This window comes from Hypanus sabinus, chromosome 21 (assembly GCF_030144855.1).
Source record: "Hypanus sabinus isolate sHypSab1 chromosome 21, sHypSab1.hap1, whole genome shotgun sequence".
Taxonomy (NCBI): Eukaryota; Metazoa; Chordata; class Chondrichthyes; order Myliobatiformes; family Dasyatidae; genus Hypanus; species Hypanus sabinus.
In genome coordinates this window covers 67848094-67868022 of record NC_082726.1, presented here as the reverse complement: position 1 = coordinate 67868022, position 19929 = coordinate 67848094, and the positions used below count along the sequence as shown (strand labels likewise).

Sequence of the window (19929 nt, the reverse complement as noted above, 5' to 3'; positions counted from 1 at the left end):
AAATGTCAATGATATTAAACCTAATTCAGATTCTGCTGTGCGTGTTGCTCAAGATTTCCAGCATCTGCAGAATCGTCAGTGCTTAAACTTTTACAATGTCATTTTTAAATTCTTTCCTAAATGATTTATTGTGTTATATCAATAGAAATTAATACAATCTCAGGGCTAATTATTTTAATTATGCGTACATATAAACTTTCAACCCGTGATCTGCCTGTCTGAAGTGTGACCTTAACACATACAAACAAGCTGGATGAACTCAGCAGGGCGGGCAGCATCCTTTGAAACGAGCAGTCGACGTTTTGGGCCGAGACCCTTCGTCAGGACTGAAGAAAGAGGGGGCAGGGGTCCCATAAAGAAGGTGGGGGGAGGGTGGAAAACCAATCAGAGGAAAGATCAAGGGGTGGGGGAGGGGAAGCAGGGAGGGGATAGGCCGGAGAGGTGACGAAGGAATCAAAGGGGAAAGCACTATGGGTAGTAGAAGAAGGCAGAATCATGAGAGAGGTGACAGGCAGCTAGAAGGGGAGACAGAGTGAAAGTGGGATCGGGGAAGGGAGAGGGAGGGAATTATCGGAAGTTGGAGAATTTGATGTTCATACCAAGGGGCTGGAGACCACCCAGACGGTATATGAGATGTTGCTCCTCCAACCTGAGTTTGGCCTCATCTTGGCAGTAGAGGAGGCCATGTATGGACATATCCAAATGGGAATGTGAAGCAGAGTTGAAGTGGGTGGCAACCGGGAGATCCTGTCTGTTGTGGCGGACGGAGCGTAGGTGCTCAGCAAAGCGGTCCTCCAATCTGTGTCGGGCCTCGCCGATGTAGAGGAGGCCGCACCAGGAGCACCGGATGCAATAGATTACCCCAACAGAATCACAAGTGAGGTGTTGCCTCACCTGGAAGGACTGTCTGGGGCCCTGAATGGTGGTAAGAAAGGAGGTGTAGGGACAGGTGTAGCACTTGCGCTTACAGGGATAAGTGCCGGGTGGGAGATCTGTGGGGAGGGACGTGTGGACTAGGCAGTCGCGGAGGGAACGATCCCTGCAAAAAGCAGAGAGGGGTAGAGAGGGAAAGATGTGTGAGGTGTGACCTCCCCTCACAGTGTATTTTATTACGTACCTTCTCAGGGAGTGGCTGTTGAAGTTGATTTACATCAAGTGGAGTTATCAAAGGGATGTTATCAAACCCATTGTCTGTACCCTGCTGTTTCTCAGAGAAATTGCATCCAGGCTTCACCATGTCTGATTGGAACGATTAATCCCACCTGTAAGTGAGTGAGAAAGTTAATCAGGTGCTTCCACAGACTTCCGATGTTCTAACTCAACTCAGAGTTAGCAGTTAAAGAACATATTCTGTTATACTTTGGGGTGATTGTTAATTCTCTTAAAATGCTGGAGGAACTCAGCAAGTCAGGCAGCAAATATGAAGAGGAATAAACTGTCAGTGTTTTGGACTGAGACCCTTCATCAGGAGCCAAAATAAGAAGCTGAGAAAGGGGGAGGAGTACAAGCTGACAGGTGAGACCAGGTGAGGGGGAAGGTCAGGGGGCAGGGGATGGCAATGAAGTAAGAAGCTGGGAGGTGATAGGTGGTAGAGATAAAGGGCCGAACAAGGAATCTAATAGGAGAGGACAGTTGACCATCTGGTAAATACTCTCCACTCCCTCTTCTCTCATTTTTAACTCCTCATCCTGGGTCCCCTCTTACATCTTCTCTTCTCCTCACCCATCACCTCACTCTGGTTTCCCTCCTCCTCCTCTTTCTCCCATAGGCCCCTATCCTCTTCTATCAACTTCCTTTCCCTTCAGCTCTTTACCTTTATCCAACTCTTCCCACCTGTCTCCCCACCCAAATTCCCCTTCACCTGCTCTCACCTATCACCTGCCAGTTTGCACTTCACTCCTCCCCCAACATTCTGGCTTCTCCCCCCTTCCTTTCCAGTCCTAATGAAGGATCTCGGCCGAATACATCAACAGTTTATTCCCCTCCATAGATGCTGCCTGACCTGCTGTGTTCTTCCAGCATTTAGTGTGTTCTGGATTTCCAGCATCTACAGAATGTAGTGTTTAGAATTTACAACCTTGCCTGTTTAACCCACAATCATGAATCTGATTGGAGTCAGGGAACAAATAAACTCACATTTTATCAAGAAGAATGGAGAGGTTTAGCTGACTTCTGGCCAACAGTAACACTGAAACTTGGGTGAACACATCACTAAACAGCAGGAATGCAGAGCAGATTTGTGCAGATGTACCATGGAGAGCGTTAGGGTTAGGGTTGCATTGCCATCTGGTATGGATGGGCCACTGCGCAGGATCAGAAAAAGCTGCAGAAAGTTATAGACTCAGCCATCTCCATTGTGGGCGCCAGCCTCCCCAGGATTGAAGACATCTTCAAAAGGCAATGCCTCAAAAAGGCAGCATCTGTCATGAAGAACTCCCCTTTCCCCCACACCATCATTCAGGACGTACTTTCTTCTCATAGGGGGAGGTACAGGAGCCTGAAGAAACACATTCAACATTTCAGGAACATTTCTTCCCCTCTGCCATTGGATTTCTGAATGACCAATGAACCCGTGGACACAACCTCACTTTTTTTTGCTCTTTTTGTACTACAAACTTACATAATTTTTTATGTATTATATACGCTGTACTTTGGTTCCTTAACGCAGTTATAGCCAGGAGTGGTAATGGGAACAAGCTTCCACTACCTATTAAATGCTCCCAGTGGCATGTATCTCAAATAGCCTCTGAAAACCAAGTCCAGTTTCTGGCTATCACATGTGGTTTAGCTACTAAGCTTGGCGGAACAGTTTCTACTGACATGAGAAGAGGCAAAGGTGGGTTACTGGTGCCTTAAAACCAGTCACTTCAGGTAGATGGGGCTCGTCAGCCACGGTTGGCATCTCATCTAAGAGAAGGAAAACTCTGATCTCAAACCTCCTCTGCCTTGCAGCTGTACCCACTCATGGGGAAGGCTTCAGGAGTAAACCCGGAGGAAAAATCCGGAGCTGGAGTCCCTAAGGCAGTCCTACGTTGAGTTCAATGCTGAATGGTAACTCCTGTGACTCTGCTGGTACCAAACTGTATCGGTGTCTACCATTCCTTTAGGTTCATCAGTTGTGTGGAAGGGAAGCTGGCTACATGGACAAGAGCATGCCCTCCAGATCATACTGCCCAGGCTTGTATAGATAGCCAGGACGTAACGTTCATGGTCTACTCTGACCAATAGAGGCCTTTCAAAACATTATATATTGCAAAGTACTGCTGCTGCAAAACAGCAAATGACATGACATATACTCACGATGCTAAATCTGATTCTGAGAAGTTCAGTTGCACGGCACTGTTCAGGGACATAAATCAGCTATTTCTGGAATGGGACAAATCTCCAAACATTTTCAGGTTGAATGTGCCAAGTGAGAAATTCACCCAGGCACATCTGCCATGAATCACGTCTCCACCAACGACACGTGTGTTCAATGCGGAATAAGGTCACATGCTGTGCAAAACTCCACTGCTAGTTTGCTTATGAAATTGGTTAAGGAATTTATGAGCATGTCTGTTGTAGAGCTTTCTCAGAACACCCACCTACCCAGATTGCTGCCACACTCATTTTTAAAGTGATTCCCTGAGCAGGACAGAGCCCAGTCCTGATCTACAGATACTGATTCAGATGGGTGATCAATAATGAAAAAACAGATACAGGGGCCTACAGATAACTCAGCAAGTCAGGAAGTATCTGTGGAGATTGAAACACATTTAACTGAAAAGCTGTACAGTTCAAGTCAAAATCAAGATTACATCACAAGTACATAAATGCACAGTCACAATGAAAAATTTCACATTCAAAACAAAAACACAAATTAAACAAATTATACACAATTTGCATATAAAAAATTCAAACAGAAGAAGTCAATGCTAGTGCAAAGTAATGAAAGAATCCTGGTGTTGTTAAACTATAATGATTAGAGTTGTGCCACATGGTTCATAAGTCCATAAGATACAGGAGTAGAATGAGGCCATTTGGCCCTTCAATTCTGCTCTGCCATTTAATCATGGCTGATTTACTTTCCCCTCTCAACCACATTCTCCTGCCTTTTCCTATGACCTTTGACACCCTGATGAATCAACGGGCTAAATGCCCTAATCCTGTTCTTCTGCTTTTGTGTTGTTGAAAACACACAAAAACCTTCTTCCTGATCCACCTACTTCCATCCAGCACTGACATAGAAACATAGAAAACCTCCAGCACAATACAAGCCCTTCAGCCCACAAAGCTGTGCCAAACATGTCCCTACCTTAGAAATTACTAGGCTTACCCACAGCCCTCTATTTTACTAAGTTCCATGTACCTATCCAAAAGTCTCTTAAAAGACCCTATCGTATCTGCCTCCACCACTGTTGCCGGCAGCCCATTCCACACACTGACCACTCTCTGAGTAAAAAACTTACCCCTGACATCTCCTCTGTACCTACTCCCTAGCACCTTAAACCTGTGTCTTCTTGTGGCAGCCATTTCAGCTCTGGAAAAAAAGTCTCTAACTATCCACATGATCAATGCCCCTCATCATCTTATATACACTTCTATCAGGTCGCCTCTCATCCTCCTTCGCTCCAAGGAGAAAAAGCCGAGTTCACTCAACCTGTTTTCATAAGGCATGCTCCCCAATCTAGGCAACATCCTTGTAAATCTCCACTACACCCTTTCTATGGTTTCCACATCCTTCCTGTAGTAAGGCAACCAGAACTGAGCACAGTGCTCCAAGTGGGATCTGACCAGGGTCCTATATAGGTGGGAAGTTAGATCTTGGTTCCTAAATTCAATTCCACAATTAATGAAGGCCAAAATACTGTATGCCTTCTTAACCAGAGTCAACCTGCGCAGCTGCTTTGAGCGTCCTATGGACTCAGACCCCAAGATCTGATTCTCCACACCGCCAAGAGTCTTACCACTAATACTGTATTCTGCCATCATATTTGACCTACCAAAATGAACCACTTCACACTTATCTGGGTTGAACTCCATCTGCCACTTCTCAGCCCAGTTTTGCATCCTATCAATGTCCAGCTGTAACCTCTGACAGCCCTCCACACTATCCACAACACCTCCAACCTTTGTGTCATCAGCAAACTTACCAACTCATCCCTCCACTTCCTCATCCAGGTCATTTATAAAAATCATGAACAGTAAGGGTCTCAGAACGGATCCCTGAGACACACCACTGGTCACCGGCCTTCATGCAGAATATGACCTGTCTACAATCACTCTTTGCCTTCTGTGGGCAATTCTGGATCCACAAAGTAATGTCCCCTTGAATCTCATGCCTCCTTACTTTCTCAATAAGCCTTGCATGGGGTACCTTATCGAATGCTTTGCTGAAATCCATATACACTACATCTACTGCTCTTCCTCCATCAATGTGTTTAGTCACATCCTCAAAAAACTCAATCAGGCTCATAAGGCACGACTTGCCTTTGACAAAGCCATACTTACTATTCCTAATCATATTATACTTCTCCAAATGTTCATAAATCCTGCCTCTCAGGATCTTCTCCATCAACTTATCAACCATTGATGTAAGATTCACTGGTCTATAATTTCCTGGGCTGTCACTACTCCCTTTCTTGAATAAAGGACATCCACAACCCTCCAATCCTCCGGAACCTCTCCCATCCCCATTGATGATGCAAAGATCATTGCCAGAGGCTCAGCAATCTCCTCCCTCATCTCCCACAGTAGCCTGGGGTAATTCTCATCCAGTCCTGGCAACTTATCCAATTTGATGCTTTCCAAAGGCTCCAGCACATCCTCTTTCTTAATATCTACATGCTCAAGCTTTTCAGTCCACTGCAAGTCATCACTACAATCACCAAGATCCTCTTCCATAGTGAATACTGAAGTTAAGTACTCATTAAGTATCTCTGCTATTTCCTCCGGTTCCATACACACTTTCCCACTGTCACACTTGATAGGTTCTATTCTTTCATGTCTTATCCTCTCGCTCTTCACATACTTGTAGAATGCCTTAGAGTTTTGCTTAATCCTGCCCATCAAGGCCTTCTCCTGGCCTCTTCTGGCTCTCCTAATTTCCTTTTTAAGCTCCTTCCTGTTAGCTTTATAATTTTCTAGATCTTTAAGATTACCTAGCTCTCTGAACCTTTTGTAAGCTTTTCTTTTCTTCTTGACTAGATTTATTACAGCCTTTGTACACCACAATTCCTGTACTCTACCATAACTTCCCTGTCTCATTGGAATGTACCTATGTAGAACTCCACACAAATATCCCTTGAACATTTGCCACATTTCTTCCGTACTTTTCCCTGAGAACATCTGTTCCCAATTTAAGCTTCCAATTTCTTTCCTGATAGCCTCATAATTTTCCTTATTCCAATTAAACGCTTTTCTAACTTGTCTGTTCCTATCTCTCTCCAATGCTATTGTAAAGGAGATAGAATTGTGATCACTATCTCCAAAATGCTCTTTCACTGAGATCTCTGACACCTGACCAGGTTCGTTTCCCAATACCAAATCAACTACAGTCTTTTCTCTTGTAGGCTTATCTACCTATTGTGTCAACACACCTAACAAACTCCACCCCATCTAAACCTCTCACTCTAGGGAGATGCCAATCAATATTTGGGAAATTAAAATCTCCCATCACAACAACTCTGCTATTATTACACCTTGCCAGGGTTTGTTTCCCTATCTGCTCCTTGTTATCGCTGTTACTATTAGGTGGCCTATAAAAAACACCAAGTAGTTCTTGACCTCTTCCTGTTCCTAACCTCTACCCACAGAGACTCCATAGACAAACCCTCCATGACGTCCACCTTTTCTGCAGCCGTGACACTATCTCTGATCAACAGTGCCACACTCCCACCTCTTTTGCCTCCCTCCCTGTCCTTTCAGAAACATCTAAAACCCAGCACTTGAAGTAACCATTCCTGTCCCTGAGCCATCTAAGTCTAATGGCCACCACATCATATCTCCATGTACTGATCCACACTCTAAAATCATCTGCTTTGTTCACAGACTCCATATGTTAAAATAGATACATCTCAAACCGTCCAGCTGAGTGCTTCCCTTCTCTATCACTTGCCTATCCTCCCTCACACACTGTCTCCAAGCTTTCTCTATTTGTGAGCCAACCGCCTCTTCCCTAGTCTCTTCAGTTCAGTTCACACCCCTCAACAATTCTAGTTTAAACTCTTCCCAACAGCCTTAGCAAATCTCCCCGCCAGGATATTGGTCCCCCTGGGATTCAAATGCAACCTGTCCTTTTTGTACAGGTCCATCTGCCCCAAAAGAGGCCCCAATGATCCAGAAATCTGAATCCCTGCCCCCTGCTCCAATCCCTCAGCCACACATTTATCCTCCACCTCATTCTATTCCTATACTCACTGTTGTGTGGCACAGGCAGTAATCCCTTTGCGGTCCTGTTTCTCAACTTCCTTCCTAAGTCCCTGTAGTCTTTTTTCAAGACCTCTTCCCTTTTCCTACCTATGCAATTGATACCAATATGTACCACGACCTCTGGCTGTTCTCCTTCCCACTGCAGGATATCTTGGATGCAATCTGAAACATCTCAGACCCTGGCACCTGGGAGGCAAACTACCATCCGAGTTTCTTTCCTGCATCCACAGAATCGCCTGTCTGACCACCTAACTATAACTATGACCCCCTATCACTACTGCCTTCCTCTTCCCTTCCCTATTCTTCTGAGCCACAGGGCCAGATTCTGCACCAGAGGCACAGCCACTGTTGCTTCCCCCAGGTAGGCTGTCCCCCCCAACAGTATTCAAACAGGAGTAGTTATTGTCAAGGGGTACAGCCACAGGTTGTACCTGATTCTTCCCCTTCCCCATCCTGACTGTGACCCACTTGTCTGTCTCCCGTGGCCCCGGTGTGACCACCTACTTATAACTTCTCTCTATCACCTCCTTGCTCTCCTTGACCAGCTGAAGATCATCGAGCTACAACTCCATTTCCATAATTTGGTCCATTAGGAGCTGCAGCTTGACATACCGAGTGCAGATGTGGCCATCCAGGAGGCTGGGAGACTCCAGGACCTCCCACATCGGACAGCGAGCACAGAAAACCGGCTTCACACACATTCTTCCTTTCCGCAATTAACACAGGTAAACCTAACTCGCCTCGTCCCGTTACCACCTAAGCCCAACATCAATAACACGGTCATTTTGGTAAAACTGAGATATTCTACTTGATACCCATATCAGTAGAGTTCATTATTACCACACACAAGAGTTTTCATAAGAGGTGTATTTATAATTCACCACACACACACCATCACATACAACTTTGCTGCAGATCTCATGACCTAATCCGAGCTCAGTTACACTCACAGATTCAGAGTCCTGTGTTGTTTGGATTACAGTTGTTCACACTAGGATGTTTTGGAAGTCATTATCATCAGAGTCAAACAGACTGTCTTGTTCTGGGATATGGGGGTTCTGTGGTATTAAGGCTTCCTTTAATTTGGGGAGAACTTCACTTAGTTCTGAATGGAAGCAAATAGTTCAACAACTGTCAACTCATCAACAATATTTTTATCCAGGGTTGAAATATCTAATACCAGAAGGCATGCATTTAAGGTGAGAGGGGGAAATTTCAAAGGAGATGTGAGGGGCAAGTTTTTTTTTTAAAACACGGAGAGTGGTGGGTGCCTGGAAAGTGCTGGTGTTGCAGGCAGATACATAAGGGAATTTTAAGAAAAACACAAAATGCTGGAGGAACTCAATAGGCCAGGCAGCATCTATGGAAAAAGGAACAGTCAATGTTTCAGGCCAAGACCTTTCGACAGGACTGTGACACGCACAAAATGCTGGTGGTACGCACACAGGACTGCGTTGTGTTTGGGTCACATTTGTTCCTTACAGTCCTGTTGAAGGGTCTCGGCCCGAAATGTCGACTGTACTTTGCTCCATAGATGCTGCCTGGCCTGCTGAGTTCCTCCGGCAGTGTGTGTGCTTGGATTTCCAGCATCTGCAGATTTTCTCGTTTGTGGAGGGAATTTTAAGAGACATTTATAGGCAGATGAATGCGAGGGAAATGAACATATAGACAGATGAATGTAAGAGAAATGGACATTTAGACAGACAGATGAATGTGAGTGAAATGGACATTTAGAGACTGACCAACGTGAGGGAAATGGACATTTAGACAGATGAATGTGAGGGGAAATGGACATTTAGACAGATGAATGTGAGGGGAAATGGACATTTAGACAGATGAATGTGAGGGGAAATGGACATTTAGACAGACTGACCAATGTGAGGGAAATGGAAGGATATGGACATTGTGTAGGCAGAAGGGGCTAGCTATTTGATTACTAATTTATTTGGTACAGCACAACATTGTGGGCTGAAGGGCCTGTTCCTGTGCTGTACTGTTCTATGTTGATCAAAGGGCTCCTTCCCCTGGTTTGATGTCCTAAGGTCACAGACTTCAGGGTCAATTTGCCTTTACTTTCCATCAGGTGAAGGTCTTGAAAATCTGGGTTGGTACCATTCACCAGCCGGAACTGTACATCACACATCACAGATAGCAATAATCCAAAAGTTGGCCTTGGTGAGAAGTCTCTCCACAAACTATAAATTCTGGTTGCTAAAGGACTGGAAGTTTTCAGTTGGTGAAGTGAAGTGTGGTTCCATTAACAGACACAGCATGGATACAGAAAGGGCAGGTCCTGTTTGACAAACTTACTGGAGTTCTTTGAGGACATAATGAGTGCAGTGGATAGAGGGGAACAGGTGAATGTTGTACACTTGGATTTCCAGAAGGCATTTGATCAGGTGCCACATAAGTGACTTATAAATAAGATACAGATGCATAAAGTCGGAGGAAGTGTATTGGTATGGATAGTGGATTGGTTAACCAACAGAAGGCAGAGAGTTGGTATAAATGGGTGTTTCTCTGGTTGGCAGTCAGTGGTGAGTGGGGTGCCGCAGGGGTCGGTGCTGGGCCCACAGCTGTTTACCATTTACATTGATGATTTGGAAGAAGGGACTGAGTGTAGCATAGCAAATTTGCTGATGACACTAAACTGAGTAGAAAAGCAAATAGTGCAGAGGATGTGGAGTGTCTGCAGAGGGATGTAGATAGGTTAAGTAAGTGGGCCAAGGTCTGGCAGATGGAATACAACGTTGGTAAATGTGAGATCATCCACTTTGGAAGGAATAATAGAAGAGCAGATTATTATTTAAATAGTGAAAGATTGCAGCATGCTGTTATGCAGGGGAACTTGGGCGTGCTTGTTCGTGAATCACAAAAAGTTGGCTTTCAGGTACAACAGGTTATTAAGAAGGCAAACAGAATGTTGGTCTTCATTGCTAGAGGGATTGAATTCAAGAGCAGGGAGGTCATGCTGCAACTATACAGGGTACTGGTGAGGCCGCACCCGGAGTACTGTGTGCAGTTCTGGTCTCCATTCTTGATGAAGGATATATTGGCTTTGGAGGCAGTGCAGAGGAGGTTCACCAGGATGATTCTAGGGATGAAGGGTTAACCTATGAGGAGAGATTGAGTCACCTGGGACTATACTCTCTGGAATTCAGAAAAATGAGAGGGGATCTTATAGAAACATACAAAATTTTGGAAGGGATTGATAAGATAAAAGTAGGAAAGTTGTTTCCATTGATAGGTGAGACTAGAACTAGGGGATACTGCCTCAAGATTCAGGGGAGAAGATTTAGGATGGAGATGAGGAGAAACTTTTTTTTTCCCCAGAGATTGGTGAATCTGTAGAATTCTCTGCCCAGGGAAGCAGTTGAGGCTTCCTCACTAAATATATTTAAGATACAGTTAGAAAGATTTTTACATAGTAATGGAATTAAGGGTTATAGGGAAAAGACAGGTAGATGGAGCTGAGTTTACGGACAGATCAGCCATGATCTTATTGAATGGCAGGGCAGGCTCGATGGGCCGGATGGCCTACTCCTGCTCCTATTTCTTATGTTCACTGACAAGAAGATCATTAGAAAGAAAACAGAATTTGCTGGCCATGTATTCTTGACCGTGATGAATTAAAAAATACAATCAAAGTTCCCAATAGAATAAACTGGTTTCTGAATAGATTGTGCATGGCATTTAGAAAGTTCTGGTGAGTGTTTGCATGTGACTGCTCCTGAAAATTCAGATTATGTTCTCGAATCAGCTAATTCACGTAATATACAACCAGAGGCCACTTTATTAGTGCAGAGTGGGACCCAGTGTGGTTTTCTGCTGCTGCAGCCCATCCACTTCAAGGTTTGATGTGTTGTGTGTTCAGAGATGGTCTTCTGCACACCACTACTGTAACATGTGGTTATTTGAGTTACTGTCACCTTCCTGCCAGCTTGGACCAGTCTGGCCATTCTCCTCCGACCTCTCTCATTAACAAGATGTTTTCACCCTCAGAACCAGTCTGGCCATTCTCCTCTGACCTCTCTCATTAACAAGATGTTTTCACCCTCAGAACTGCTGCTCATTGGATCTTTTATTTTGTGTTTGTTGTTGTTTTTTTTTTCTTCACACACAATTCTCTGTAAACTCTACAGACTATTGTGCGTGAAAATCCCAGGAGATCAGCAGTTTCTGAGATACTCAAACCACCCCATCTGGCACCAACAATCATTCCACAGTCAAAGTCACTTAGATCACATTTCCTCCCTGTTCTGATGCTTTTACGCCTCGAGTTGCTGTCGCATGACTGGATGATCAGATATTTTCATTAATGAGTAGGTGTTCTGGTGTACCTAATAAAGTGGCCACTGGGTGTACACAGACATCTCAGGGCAGCGAAACAGCACAAGTCGTGCTGCTGCCACAGCTCCGTGACTGGCTTCTGGCGCAGTCTGTGTGGAGTTTGCATGGCCTCCCTGTAATCTCAATGGGGATGCTCCTCCCACAACCCAAAGTGGGGTACGTGAGAGGTAGGTGGGGCAATGAACTGATGTGTGTGCTCTGGGATCCAGCACAGACTTGATAGGCTGAATAGCCTCCTTCCGTGATTTAAGGAAGCATGATGAATGCAGTAGTTCTCCTCCATCAGTGCTTACCTCTGCAAGGGCCCTGCCATCTTGGAGAGAACAAGAAGGGTCTGGATTCAGTCCTGAGGCTAATTAACTAGACAACTTCAGCTAGAGATATTCTTTGCTTCAAATAGTTCACATGGATGGTCCTCGGATGAAGAAGTGGTGATGTTCAGTGTAGTCTTCCCTAACCTGCTGCCACTTAGAACATAGAACAGTGTCGCAATACAGGCCCTTTGACCCGTGATGTTGTGTCAACCTTATAATCTACTCCAAGACCAATCTAACCTTTCCCTCCCATATAATCCTTCATTTTTCTATCATTCACATGCCTATCTATGAGTCTGCTTCTACCACTTCCCCAGGTAGTGTGTTCTACGCACCCACCACTCTATGCTGGAAACTTACCTCTGACATCCGCCCCCAAACTTTCCTCCAATCACCTTAAAAGTATGTCCCCTTGTATTAGCCATTGCCATCTGGGAAAATGTTTCTGGCAGTCGATTTGATCTGTGCCTCTTATCAAGCCACCTCTCATCCTCCTTCACTCCAGAAAGAAAAGCCCTAGCTTGCCCAACCTATCCTCATAAGACATATTCTCTAATCCAAAGGGCATCCTGGTAAATCTTCTCTGCACCCACTTTTGTGTTACTGCAGCATCCATAGCCTTGTGTTTTTCCAGTTTCTAGGTGTGGGATTTTATTCCCTGTATTCAGCAGTTTATTCCATCCTGTAAAGATTAGGAACTGCATCAGAACACAGATTAACTCAGTGTCCTCCACTCCTAACAACGAAGCCTTGAGTGTAAAAAGGTCCAGCATACGTCATCAGAAGCAGCTCGAACGGCTTGTCTTAACCTTCACACATTATCTAGGTCAAATGCACTTCATAAAACAAAAGTAAAATGATCCCAAATACAGATACTAAAAGTGAAATGCTGCTGTTATTTGAGAGGTGACAAAACAGTGTTACAGTCTTGTGTGTGTGTGTGTGTGTGTGTGTGTGTGTGTGTGTGTGTGTGTGTGTGTGTGTGTCTCTCTCTCTCTCTCTGTCTCCGTCAGAACAGAGTTACAGTCTTGTGTGTGTGTGTGTGTCCTTCCTGACTATAAAATCTAACTCCCTTCTCTCAGATTTTACTACCTTCATGCACCATCAATCTACAGACCATGCCACTCAGGGAGTAGAGTATGTTATTTTTTTGTGGCTGCACGTTTTTCTGCTATTGGAACAATATGTGCTGTGCACTGTGTGTGACTGTTGGTACTGTGCTGTGCACTTGGCCTCAGAGGAACACTGTTTCATTTGGTTGTATTCTTGTGTATGCATGAATGGCAATTAAACTTCAACTGGATAGTCATTATGGCCTGACTTACAATGGAAACTTTAAACTTTGTCCACACTAACTCAGACCAGTGAACATTAATGCCTCAGCATCGTCACCCTGCACTTGTCCAAACCAGCACTGCTTTTTAGCATTCCTGCACTCCAATGAGGAAAAAGGTCTCTGTGGTGATCTAACTCAAGAGCAAAAGGGACAAGGCAATAAATGCCTAGCTGTGCCCACATCTCTCAACAAAGAAGTCTCCATTGCCCACAACTGTGCATCCAGTCTGTGGAAGGCTTGCTGGTTCCTGTGAAGGGTATTTTTTGCTGACCTTTTGTGTGAGTCCCAAGACTGTCCTTTTCTCAACCAGAGGCTGTACATCATGTGAAAAGCACCTCATGAGTGGTCCCATACCTGATTCCCCACACTTTACTATGATAGCTCATTGAAAGCAGTTGCTGAGAGGTGTATTATTGGAATATTTAATTACAATACTTAAATAATTTACATAAATTTTAAGAATTTATAGTGACTTGATAAAGATGTATAAGATGATAAATGGCATAGATCGTGTAGACAGCCAGAGATAATATTCCAGGGTGGAAAGGGGACAAATATTTTAAGGTGATTGGAGTAAAGTATAGGGGGATGTCAGAGATAAGTAGTTTTTTTTACAAGGAGAGTGTGGGTGTGTGGAACTCTCTGCCAGGTGTGGTGGTAGAGCAGTACAATAGGGACATTTAAGAAACTTGGATAGACAAAATGCATGATGGAAAAATTGAGGACTATGTAGGAAGGAAGAGTTAGATTGATCATAGAGCAAGTTGAAAGACCAGCACACTTCCTAACACCGTATACCATCAGCCACTTCTTTGTCCATTCTCCTAATCTGTCTAAGTCCTTCTGTAGCCTCCCTATTTCTTCATATCATCTGCAAACTTGGCCACAAAACCATCAATTCTATCAAATCATTGGCATATAACATAAAAAGCAGTCTCAATGCAGACCCCTGGGGAACACCAGTGGTCACCAGCACCCAAGCAGAAAGGACTCCCTTTACCATCTACCCCTGTTCCTCACTCTCTGCATTGCTTTCCAGTTCCCCCACTTCCCTGTCAGATAGCAGGCAGACCCTAATCAATTCTAGTACATTCAGTCCTTTTTATGCCTAGTGTTGGAAGGCGGAATAAAACACCATTTGTAGCAGTTCTGGTATCTTTTAGCAGGCGCATATTGATGTGCAGAACCATTTTGTGAGATCACTCCCTTTGTTATTGAGACTAGGTTCATTTTCACTACCAGAGAGATGGGGTGGTGACAGGAACCCGTCAAAAATTAGAAAGCAGTTTGCATGTTTCGCCACTCTGACACCGTCAGAGCTATGAGCTGTTTCTTCCATCCCTCCCTCCCCACACACACACACACACACACACACACACACACACATACACAACCACATCAAGTCTGTGGTTGAAATATAGTCCGTATATAGAGAAGTGGGTCCACTTTGCAGAATAATTAGTACTCCAGCTCTGTTTCGACACAAAATTTTCAGTTTAATGCCAATTTCTGAGTATTTCCAAATTTGAGCAGATTGCACACACTTTTGGAAAGAAATGTTTCATTTCTCAAACACACTTGTTTTATCACTCAGTCACAAGATCTAGATGGCTGACCAAACAGCTGTTACCCTGCTTGACCACCTAACTAGACCAGCTCTGGAATCAAGAAAGGAAGGAGGATTTTGTGCCCTTTCTGTTAGTGAACCAAATGGGTTTTTATAACAATCTTTAGTTTCACAGTGCCATTCGATAAAACTACAATTAATTCTGGAATATTTTTACATAATTAAATTTAAACATTCTGACTGCTGCTCTGGGTATTTGAACATGTTGATTAATCTGTGTGACATACACTCTCCGTGTCTACAATCCAAATCCATTTGGAAACACTTAAAACCTTACCCCCTCTTTTAAATTATTTAAAAGACAGTCTATTTCCGTTCCACTGCATTTAATGAATTGAATCAAAAGGCAATTAGATTTTTACTTTTACTCAAGTAACTTTGACTGAAAATAGTTGCCAGAAAGTGGCAGAAGTTACGTGGACTTCCGTTGACACTGTAATCCTTTCCTTACAGAAGAGGTTTTATTTATCCTAACGCTGTTCCCAGCACATCTACAGTAAAATCACATCTTATGCACGGAGGGAAGCATTACTGACAGGTTCAGAGATACCGGTCAGGTTTATAAATGCCAGAATTATTATGGCAATAACTTTCAAAGTTTACATGGGAAATTTAGGGTTAGGTTGAGTCTCCAAAACAGAATCAAACACAGGAAAGGTTGGCTTGCGTAATGCTGCACTTCAAAATAAAAGTAATTATATCACTGCACTCTGACACTCAGTTGGAAAGCAGTTTTGATATTTGCTGTTTGCATAAGAGAATCTTCAGTAAAAAAAAGGAATAAGATGGAAGTCTTGAAAGGAATGCATTGATTCTGCAAAGCATGACAAATCTCCACACCATGAGATTCTTAAAATTCCTCTGCCTTATACGTTCATCTAATTAGTTTCTGTTTGATCTCACAATAACAGTTTATGGCTATGAAGCTTTAGCTTCAAGCAACAAAGGGGTGAATATTGTCTCACCAATTTATGCAGGCGAGAGGCACTAATGAGAAACAACTTCTTCAGGTCCTCTGGAGAGAGTGGGTGACCTTCTCAGCAGGGTATTATATCAGAGCCCATCCTTTTGTTACTCTGCATTTCGTTTATCTTCAATCACCACAATGATATCCATCCACAAATTTCACATTGTAAGCTCTGAAAATCATTATCATAATAATCCTGGCATTTAGAATCTTGACTGGTACCTCTGAATCTTTTAGAAAGTAGCAACAGTACACTCGAATATCACTTTTGTGAATCCTGTAATAATTCACAATGGTACCTTCTTTGTGATGATACTCTGTTAGCAGTGGATAGACCAGCAGTTCAACCTCACTGTCGTGCTCACACAACCACATTAACTCCTTGAATCCAAGACAATGCTTGGATTTTAAAAACCTTACCATCTTGTTCAAAATGTAACTCTGATCAAACCTGCCATCCAGAATCACAACACATCTAAATTTTTAGAATCTAAATCTATTAACAAATTGGAACATATCTCATTGTGGTAATATACACTCAGTGGTCACTTTATTAGGACATCCTGTACTGAGTGTATGCTTGTGGTCTTCTGCTGCTGCAGCCCATCTACGTTAAGGTTTGACACCACTGTTGTAACGAGTGGTTATTTGAGTTACTGTCACTTTCCTGTCTGGCCATTCTTCTCTGAGCTTTCTCATTAACAAGACCTTCTCGCCCACAGAACTGCCATTCACCGGATTTTTGTTTGGTTTTTACACTATTCTCTGTCAACTCTGGAGATTGTTCTGCGTGAAAATCTCAGGAGATCAGCAGTTTCTGAGATACTCAAACCACCCTATCTGGCACCAACAATCATTCCATGGTCAGTCACTTGGATCACATTTCGTCCCCATTCTGACATTTGGTCTGAAGAACATTTGAACCTCTTGACTATGTCTACATGCTTTTATGCATTGAGTTGCTGCCACATGATTGGTTAATAAAGTGGCCACTGCATGTGAATACAAATGGCTGTGATGTTCTGCTACAGTATAGCCTCCTTCTGCTACATCCCAAAATGGTGGAACATTGCTTTGGGCAGGAATATTGCAATACATCATTCCAGGCTCTAGTCTTCTATGGCAATCTGTGCATACTTTGCCTTTCACAGGCTGCCTGCATCGAGTATTATCTATGGATTGAGAGCTGTGCTCCATCTACCCATAAGCACAAGAGATTCTGCAGATGCTGGAAATCCTGAGCAACACACACAAAATGCTGGAGGAACTCAACAGGTCAGGCAAGAGGAGTGAAGGGTCTTGGCCTGAAACACAGGAAGTTTATTCCCCTCCATAGATGCTGCCTGACCAGCTGAGCTTCCCCCAGCGTTTGGTATGCGTGCCACATCTAGGTTGTACGTTATTTCTCCACGTCGGTGAGTGCAGCTTAAAACGGAACTTGTGGCACTGAGAGAGGCTTTCCTCTTCTCCATTCGGGACATTTATTTATTTACTTAGAGAGATGCACGGAATAGACGCTTCCAATCCAACCATCCATGGTGCCCAGCAACACACCTATTTAACCCTAGCCTAATCACTGGGCAATTATCCAACTAACCAGTACGGCTTTGGACTGTGGGAGGACATTGCAGCATCCTGCGGGAATTCAGGCAGTGACAGGGAGGACACACAAACTTCTAACAAAGGACACCAGAATTTAACTCAAACTCTGACAACCCAAATTATAATAGTGTTGTGCTAACTGCCACGTTACCATGGTGCTACTCGGTAAAAACCAATCATATACGCAGCTGGTTCGTCTCTATAGACCGGACTCATCAAAAGAGCAGCATACACAGTGCTCCTGGCATTGCCAAAGACACTTCTCGTCCTTCCCACAATCTCTCTGACCTCCTACCATCAGGCAGAAGGTAGCACAGCACAGGAACCACAACTGTCAGGCTGGGTAACAGCTTCTGCCACCACACTGTTGAGACTTGTTCGCACCCTGCTGCCCCCCGGCACACATGAACCCCTGCCTGAATGCCCTGCTAACCCCCTCCTCCCCTACATCCAACTCACATACACACTCTCATCCTGCTCTGGTCAATTTTCATCTTTTATTGCTGCTGTTTCACATATTTATATGACTACTTGTTTTATTATAATAGTGACAATAACATTAGATTGTCTTACGAAACATGCACTTCTCACTTTGTGTCAGTCTCCAGGCCCTGTTATTTTGTGACTGCATGCACTGGATCGTAACTACATCTGCTGTGTTACAGTATGTACTGTGTTTTGTGCCTTGGTCCCAGAGGAACAATGTTTCATTTAGCTGTAGACAGTGCGTATGGGTGAATGACAATAGACGTGAACGTGAACTGATTGCTGAACAACGATGTGATATTGGGAGCGCTGTATTTTTGGAAAATGAGCATCAGCAGATACTGAGCTCCTCCGGTGCTCGGTGAACACTGCCTGGTGTTTGGCGCCACATTCAATCAGTGAAAGCGACTTGCAGTCACATTGCACTTCAAAAGACAAACATCACAAGCAGTTTCACCACAGGGTAAACAGACAGAAACCAGCAAAGAAGCTGAAAATGGATATATTCTATTGGGGAGGGGGGAGGGGCTTCAGGCCTGAAGTTCAAGGAGGACTCTGGATGCCACAGTAGTGTAATGGTTAGCATGACTTTATCATATCCCAGGGTGTTGTGTTCAGAGTCAAATCCCAGAGATCTCTGTGTGTTTTCCCCATGTGCTCCAGTTTCTTCCCACGGTTCAAAACATAGCACTGATATGGAAGCATATCAGGGACTGGTCAGGGATCAGATAGCAATAGCAGGGCTCTCAATAGGATTTGGTGAAATATGGGTGTTCCAGCTTGGAGGCATTGGCCGTAAGGAAGGAGCCCAGTGTGGGCTGTACCAGAGCTGTGGGGTACATATTGAGCCAAACAATTTCTTGATTAGTCAGGACATCAAAGGCTATGTAGAGAAGGCAGGAGACTAGGGCTGAGAGGGATAATAAATCAACCAAAATTTGCTGGTGCACAACCACTGACCCCGCTGGGAGGTACAGGCACTGAGGTCTGTGATGCCCGTGTGGCTGTCAGCACCCATTGCCCATTCTTCCTCCCCAAAAGTAGCCATCCAAAAATACTCCATCAGCAGCCTCTTCTCACCTCTGTGCACCCACCTCTTGGGTCTATATGACCATAAGACATAGGAATCAAGGCCATTTGGCCCATCTATTCCACCATTCTTCTCATAGATGATTTATTTTCCCTCTCAACCCCATTCTCCTGCCTTCTCTTTGTAACCTTCAAAGCCCTGACTAATCAAAAACCTATCAACCTCTGCTTTAAATATACTCAATGACTTGGCCTCCATAACTGTCTATGGCAATGAATTCCACAGATTCACCTCACTTTCTCTAAAGAAATTCCTCCTCATCTCTGTTCTAAATGGACATCCCTCTGTTCTAAGGTTAAGCTCTCTGGTCCTAGACTCTCACATGATTAGAAACATACTTTCAACGTCCACACTATCTAGGTTTTTCAATATTCGGTAGACTTTAATGAGATCCTTACCCCCCGCCCTCCCCTCCCCCCATTCTTCTAAACTGCAGCGAGTACAGACCCAGAGCCGTCAAATGCTGTTCATGTGTTAACCCTTTCATTACTGGGATCATTCTCACAAACCTCTTCTGGACCCTCTCCAATGCCATCACATCCTTTTCAGATATGGAACCTAAAACTGCTCACAATACTCGAAGTGTGGTCTGACCAATGCCTTACAAAGCCTCAGCATTACATCTGTGCTTTTATATTCTCACAAAATGAATGTTAACATTGCATTTGCCTTCCTTACCACCAACTACACTTGTAAGTTAACCCTCATGGAATCCTGCACGAGGACTCCCAAGTTCCTTTGCATCTC

General features: G+C 44.0%; 1 protein-coding gene across 7 annotated transcripts in view; it reads right to left on the bottom strand.

Annotated features, from left to right (window-relative positions):
* The window catches only part of caly (calcyon neuron-specific vesicular protein), a 59817-nt gene that overhangs the window by 34751 nt on the left and 5137 nt on the right, over positions 1 to 19929 (bottom strand). For all 7 annotated transcript variants that reach the window (XR_009507324.1, XM_059946809.1, XM_059946808.1 and 4 more), the window contains exon 2: positions 1118 to 1262. Coding sequence is in view for 6 of the 7 variants with exons in the window: in XM_059946809.1 (XP_059802792.1) it covers positions 1118 to 1237 (120 nt within the window). In the remaining variant the exon portion in view is untranslated. The remainder of the gene's footprint in view (positions 1 to 1117; positions 1263 to 19929) is intronic.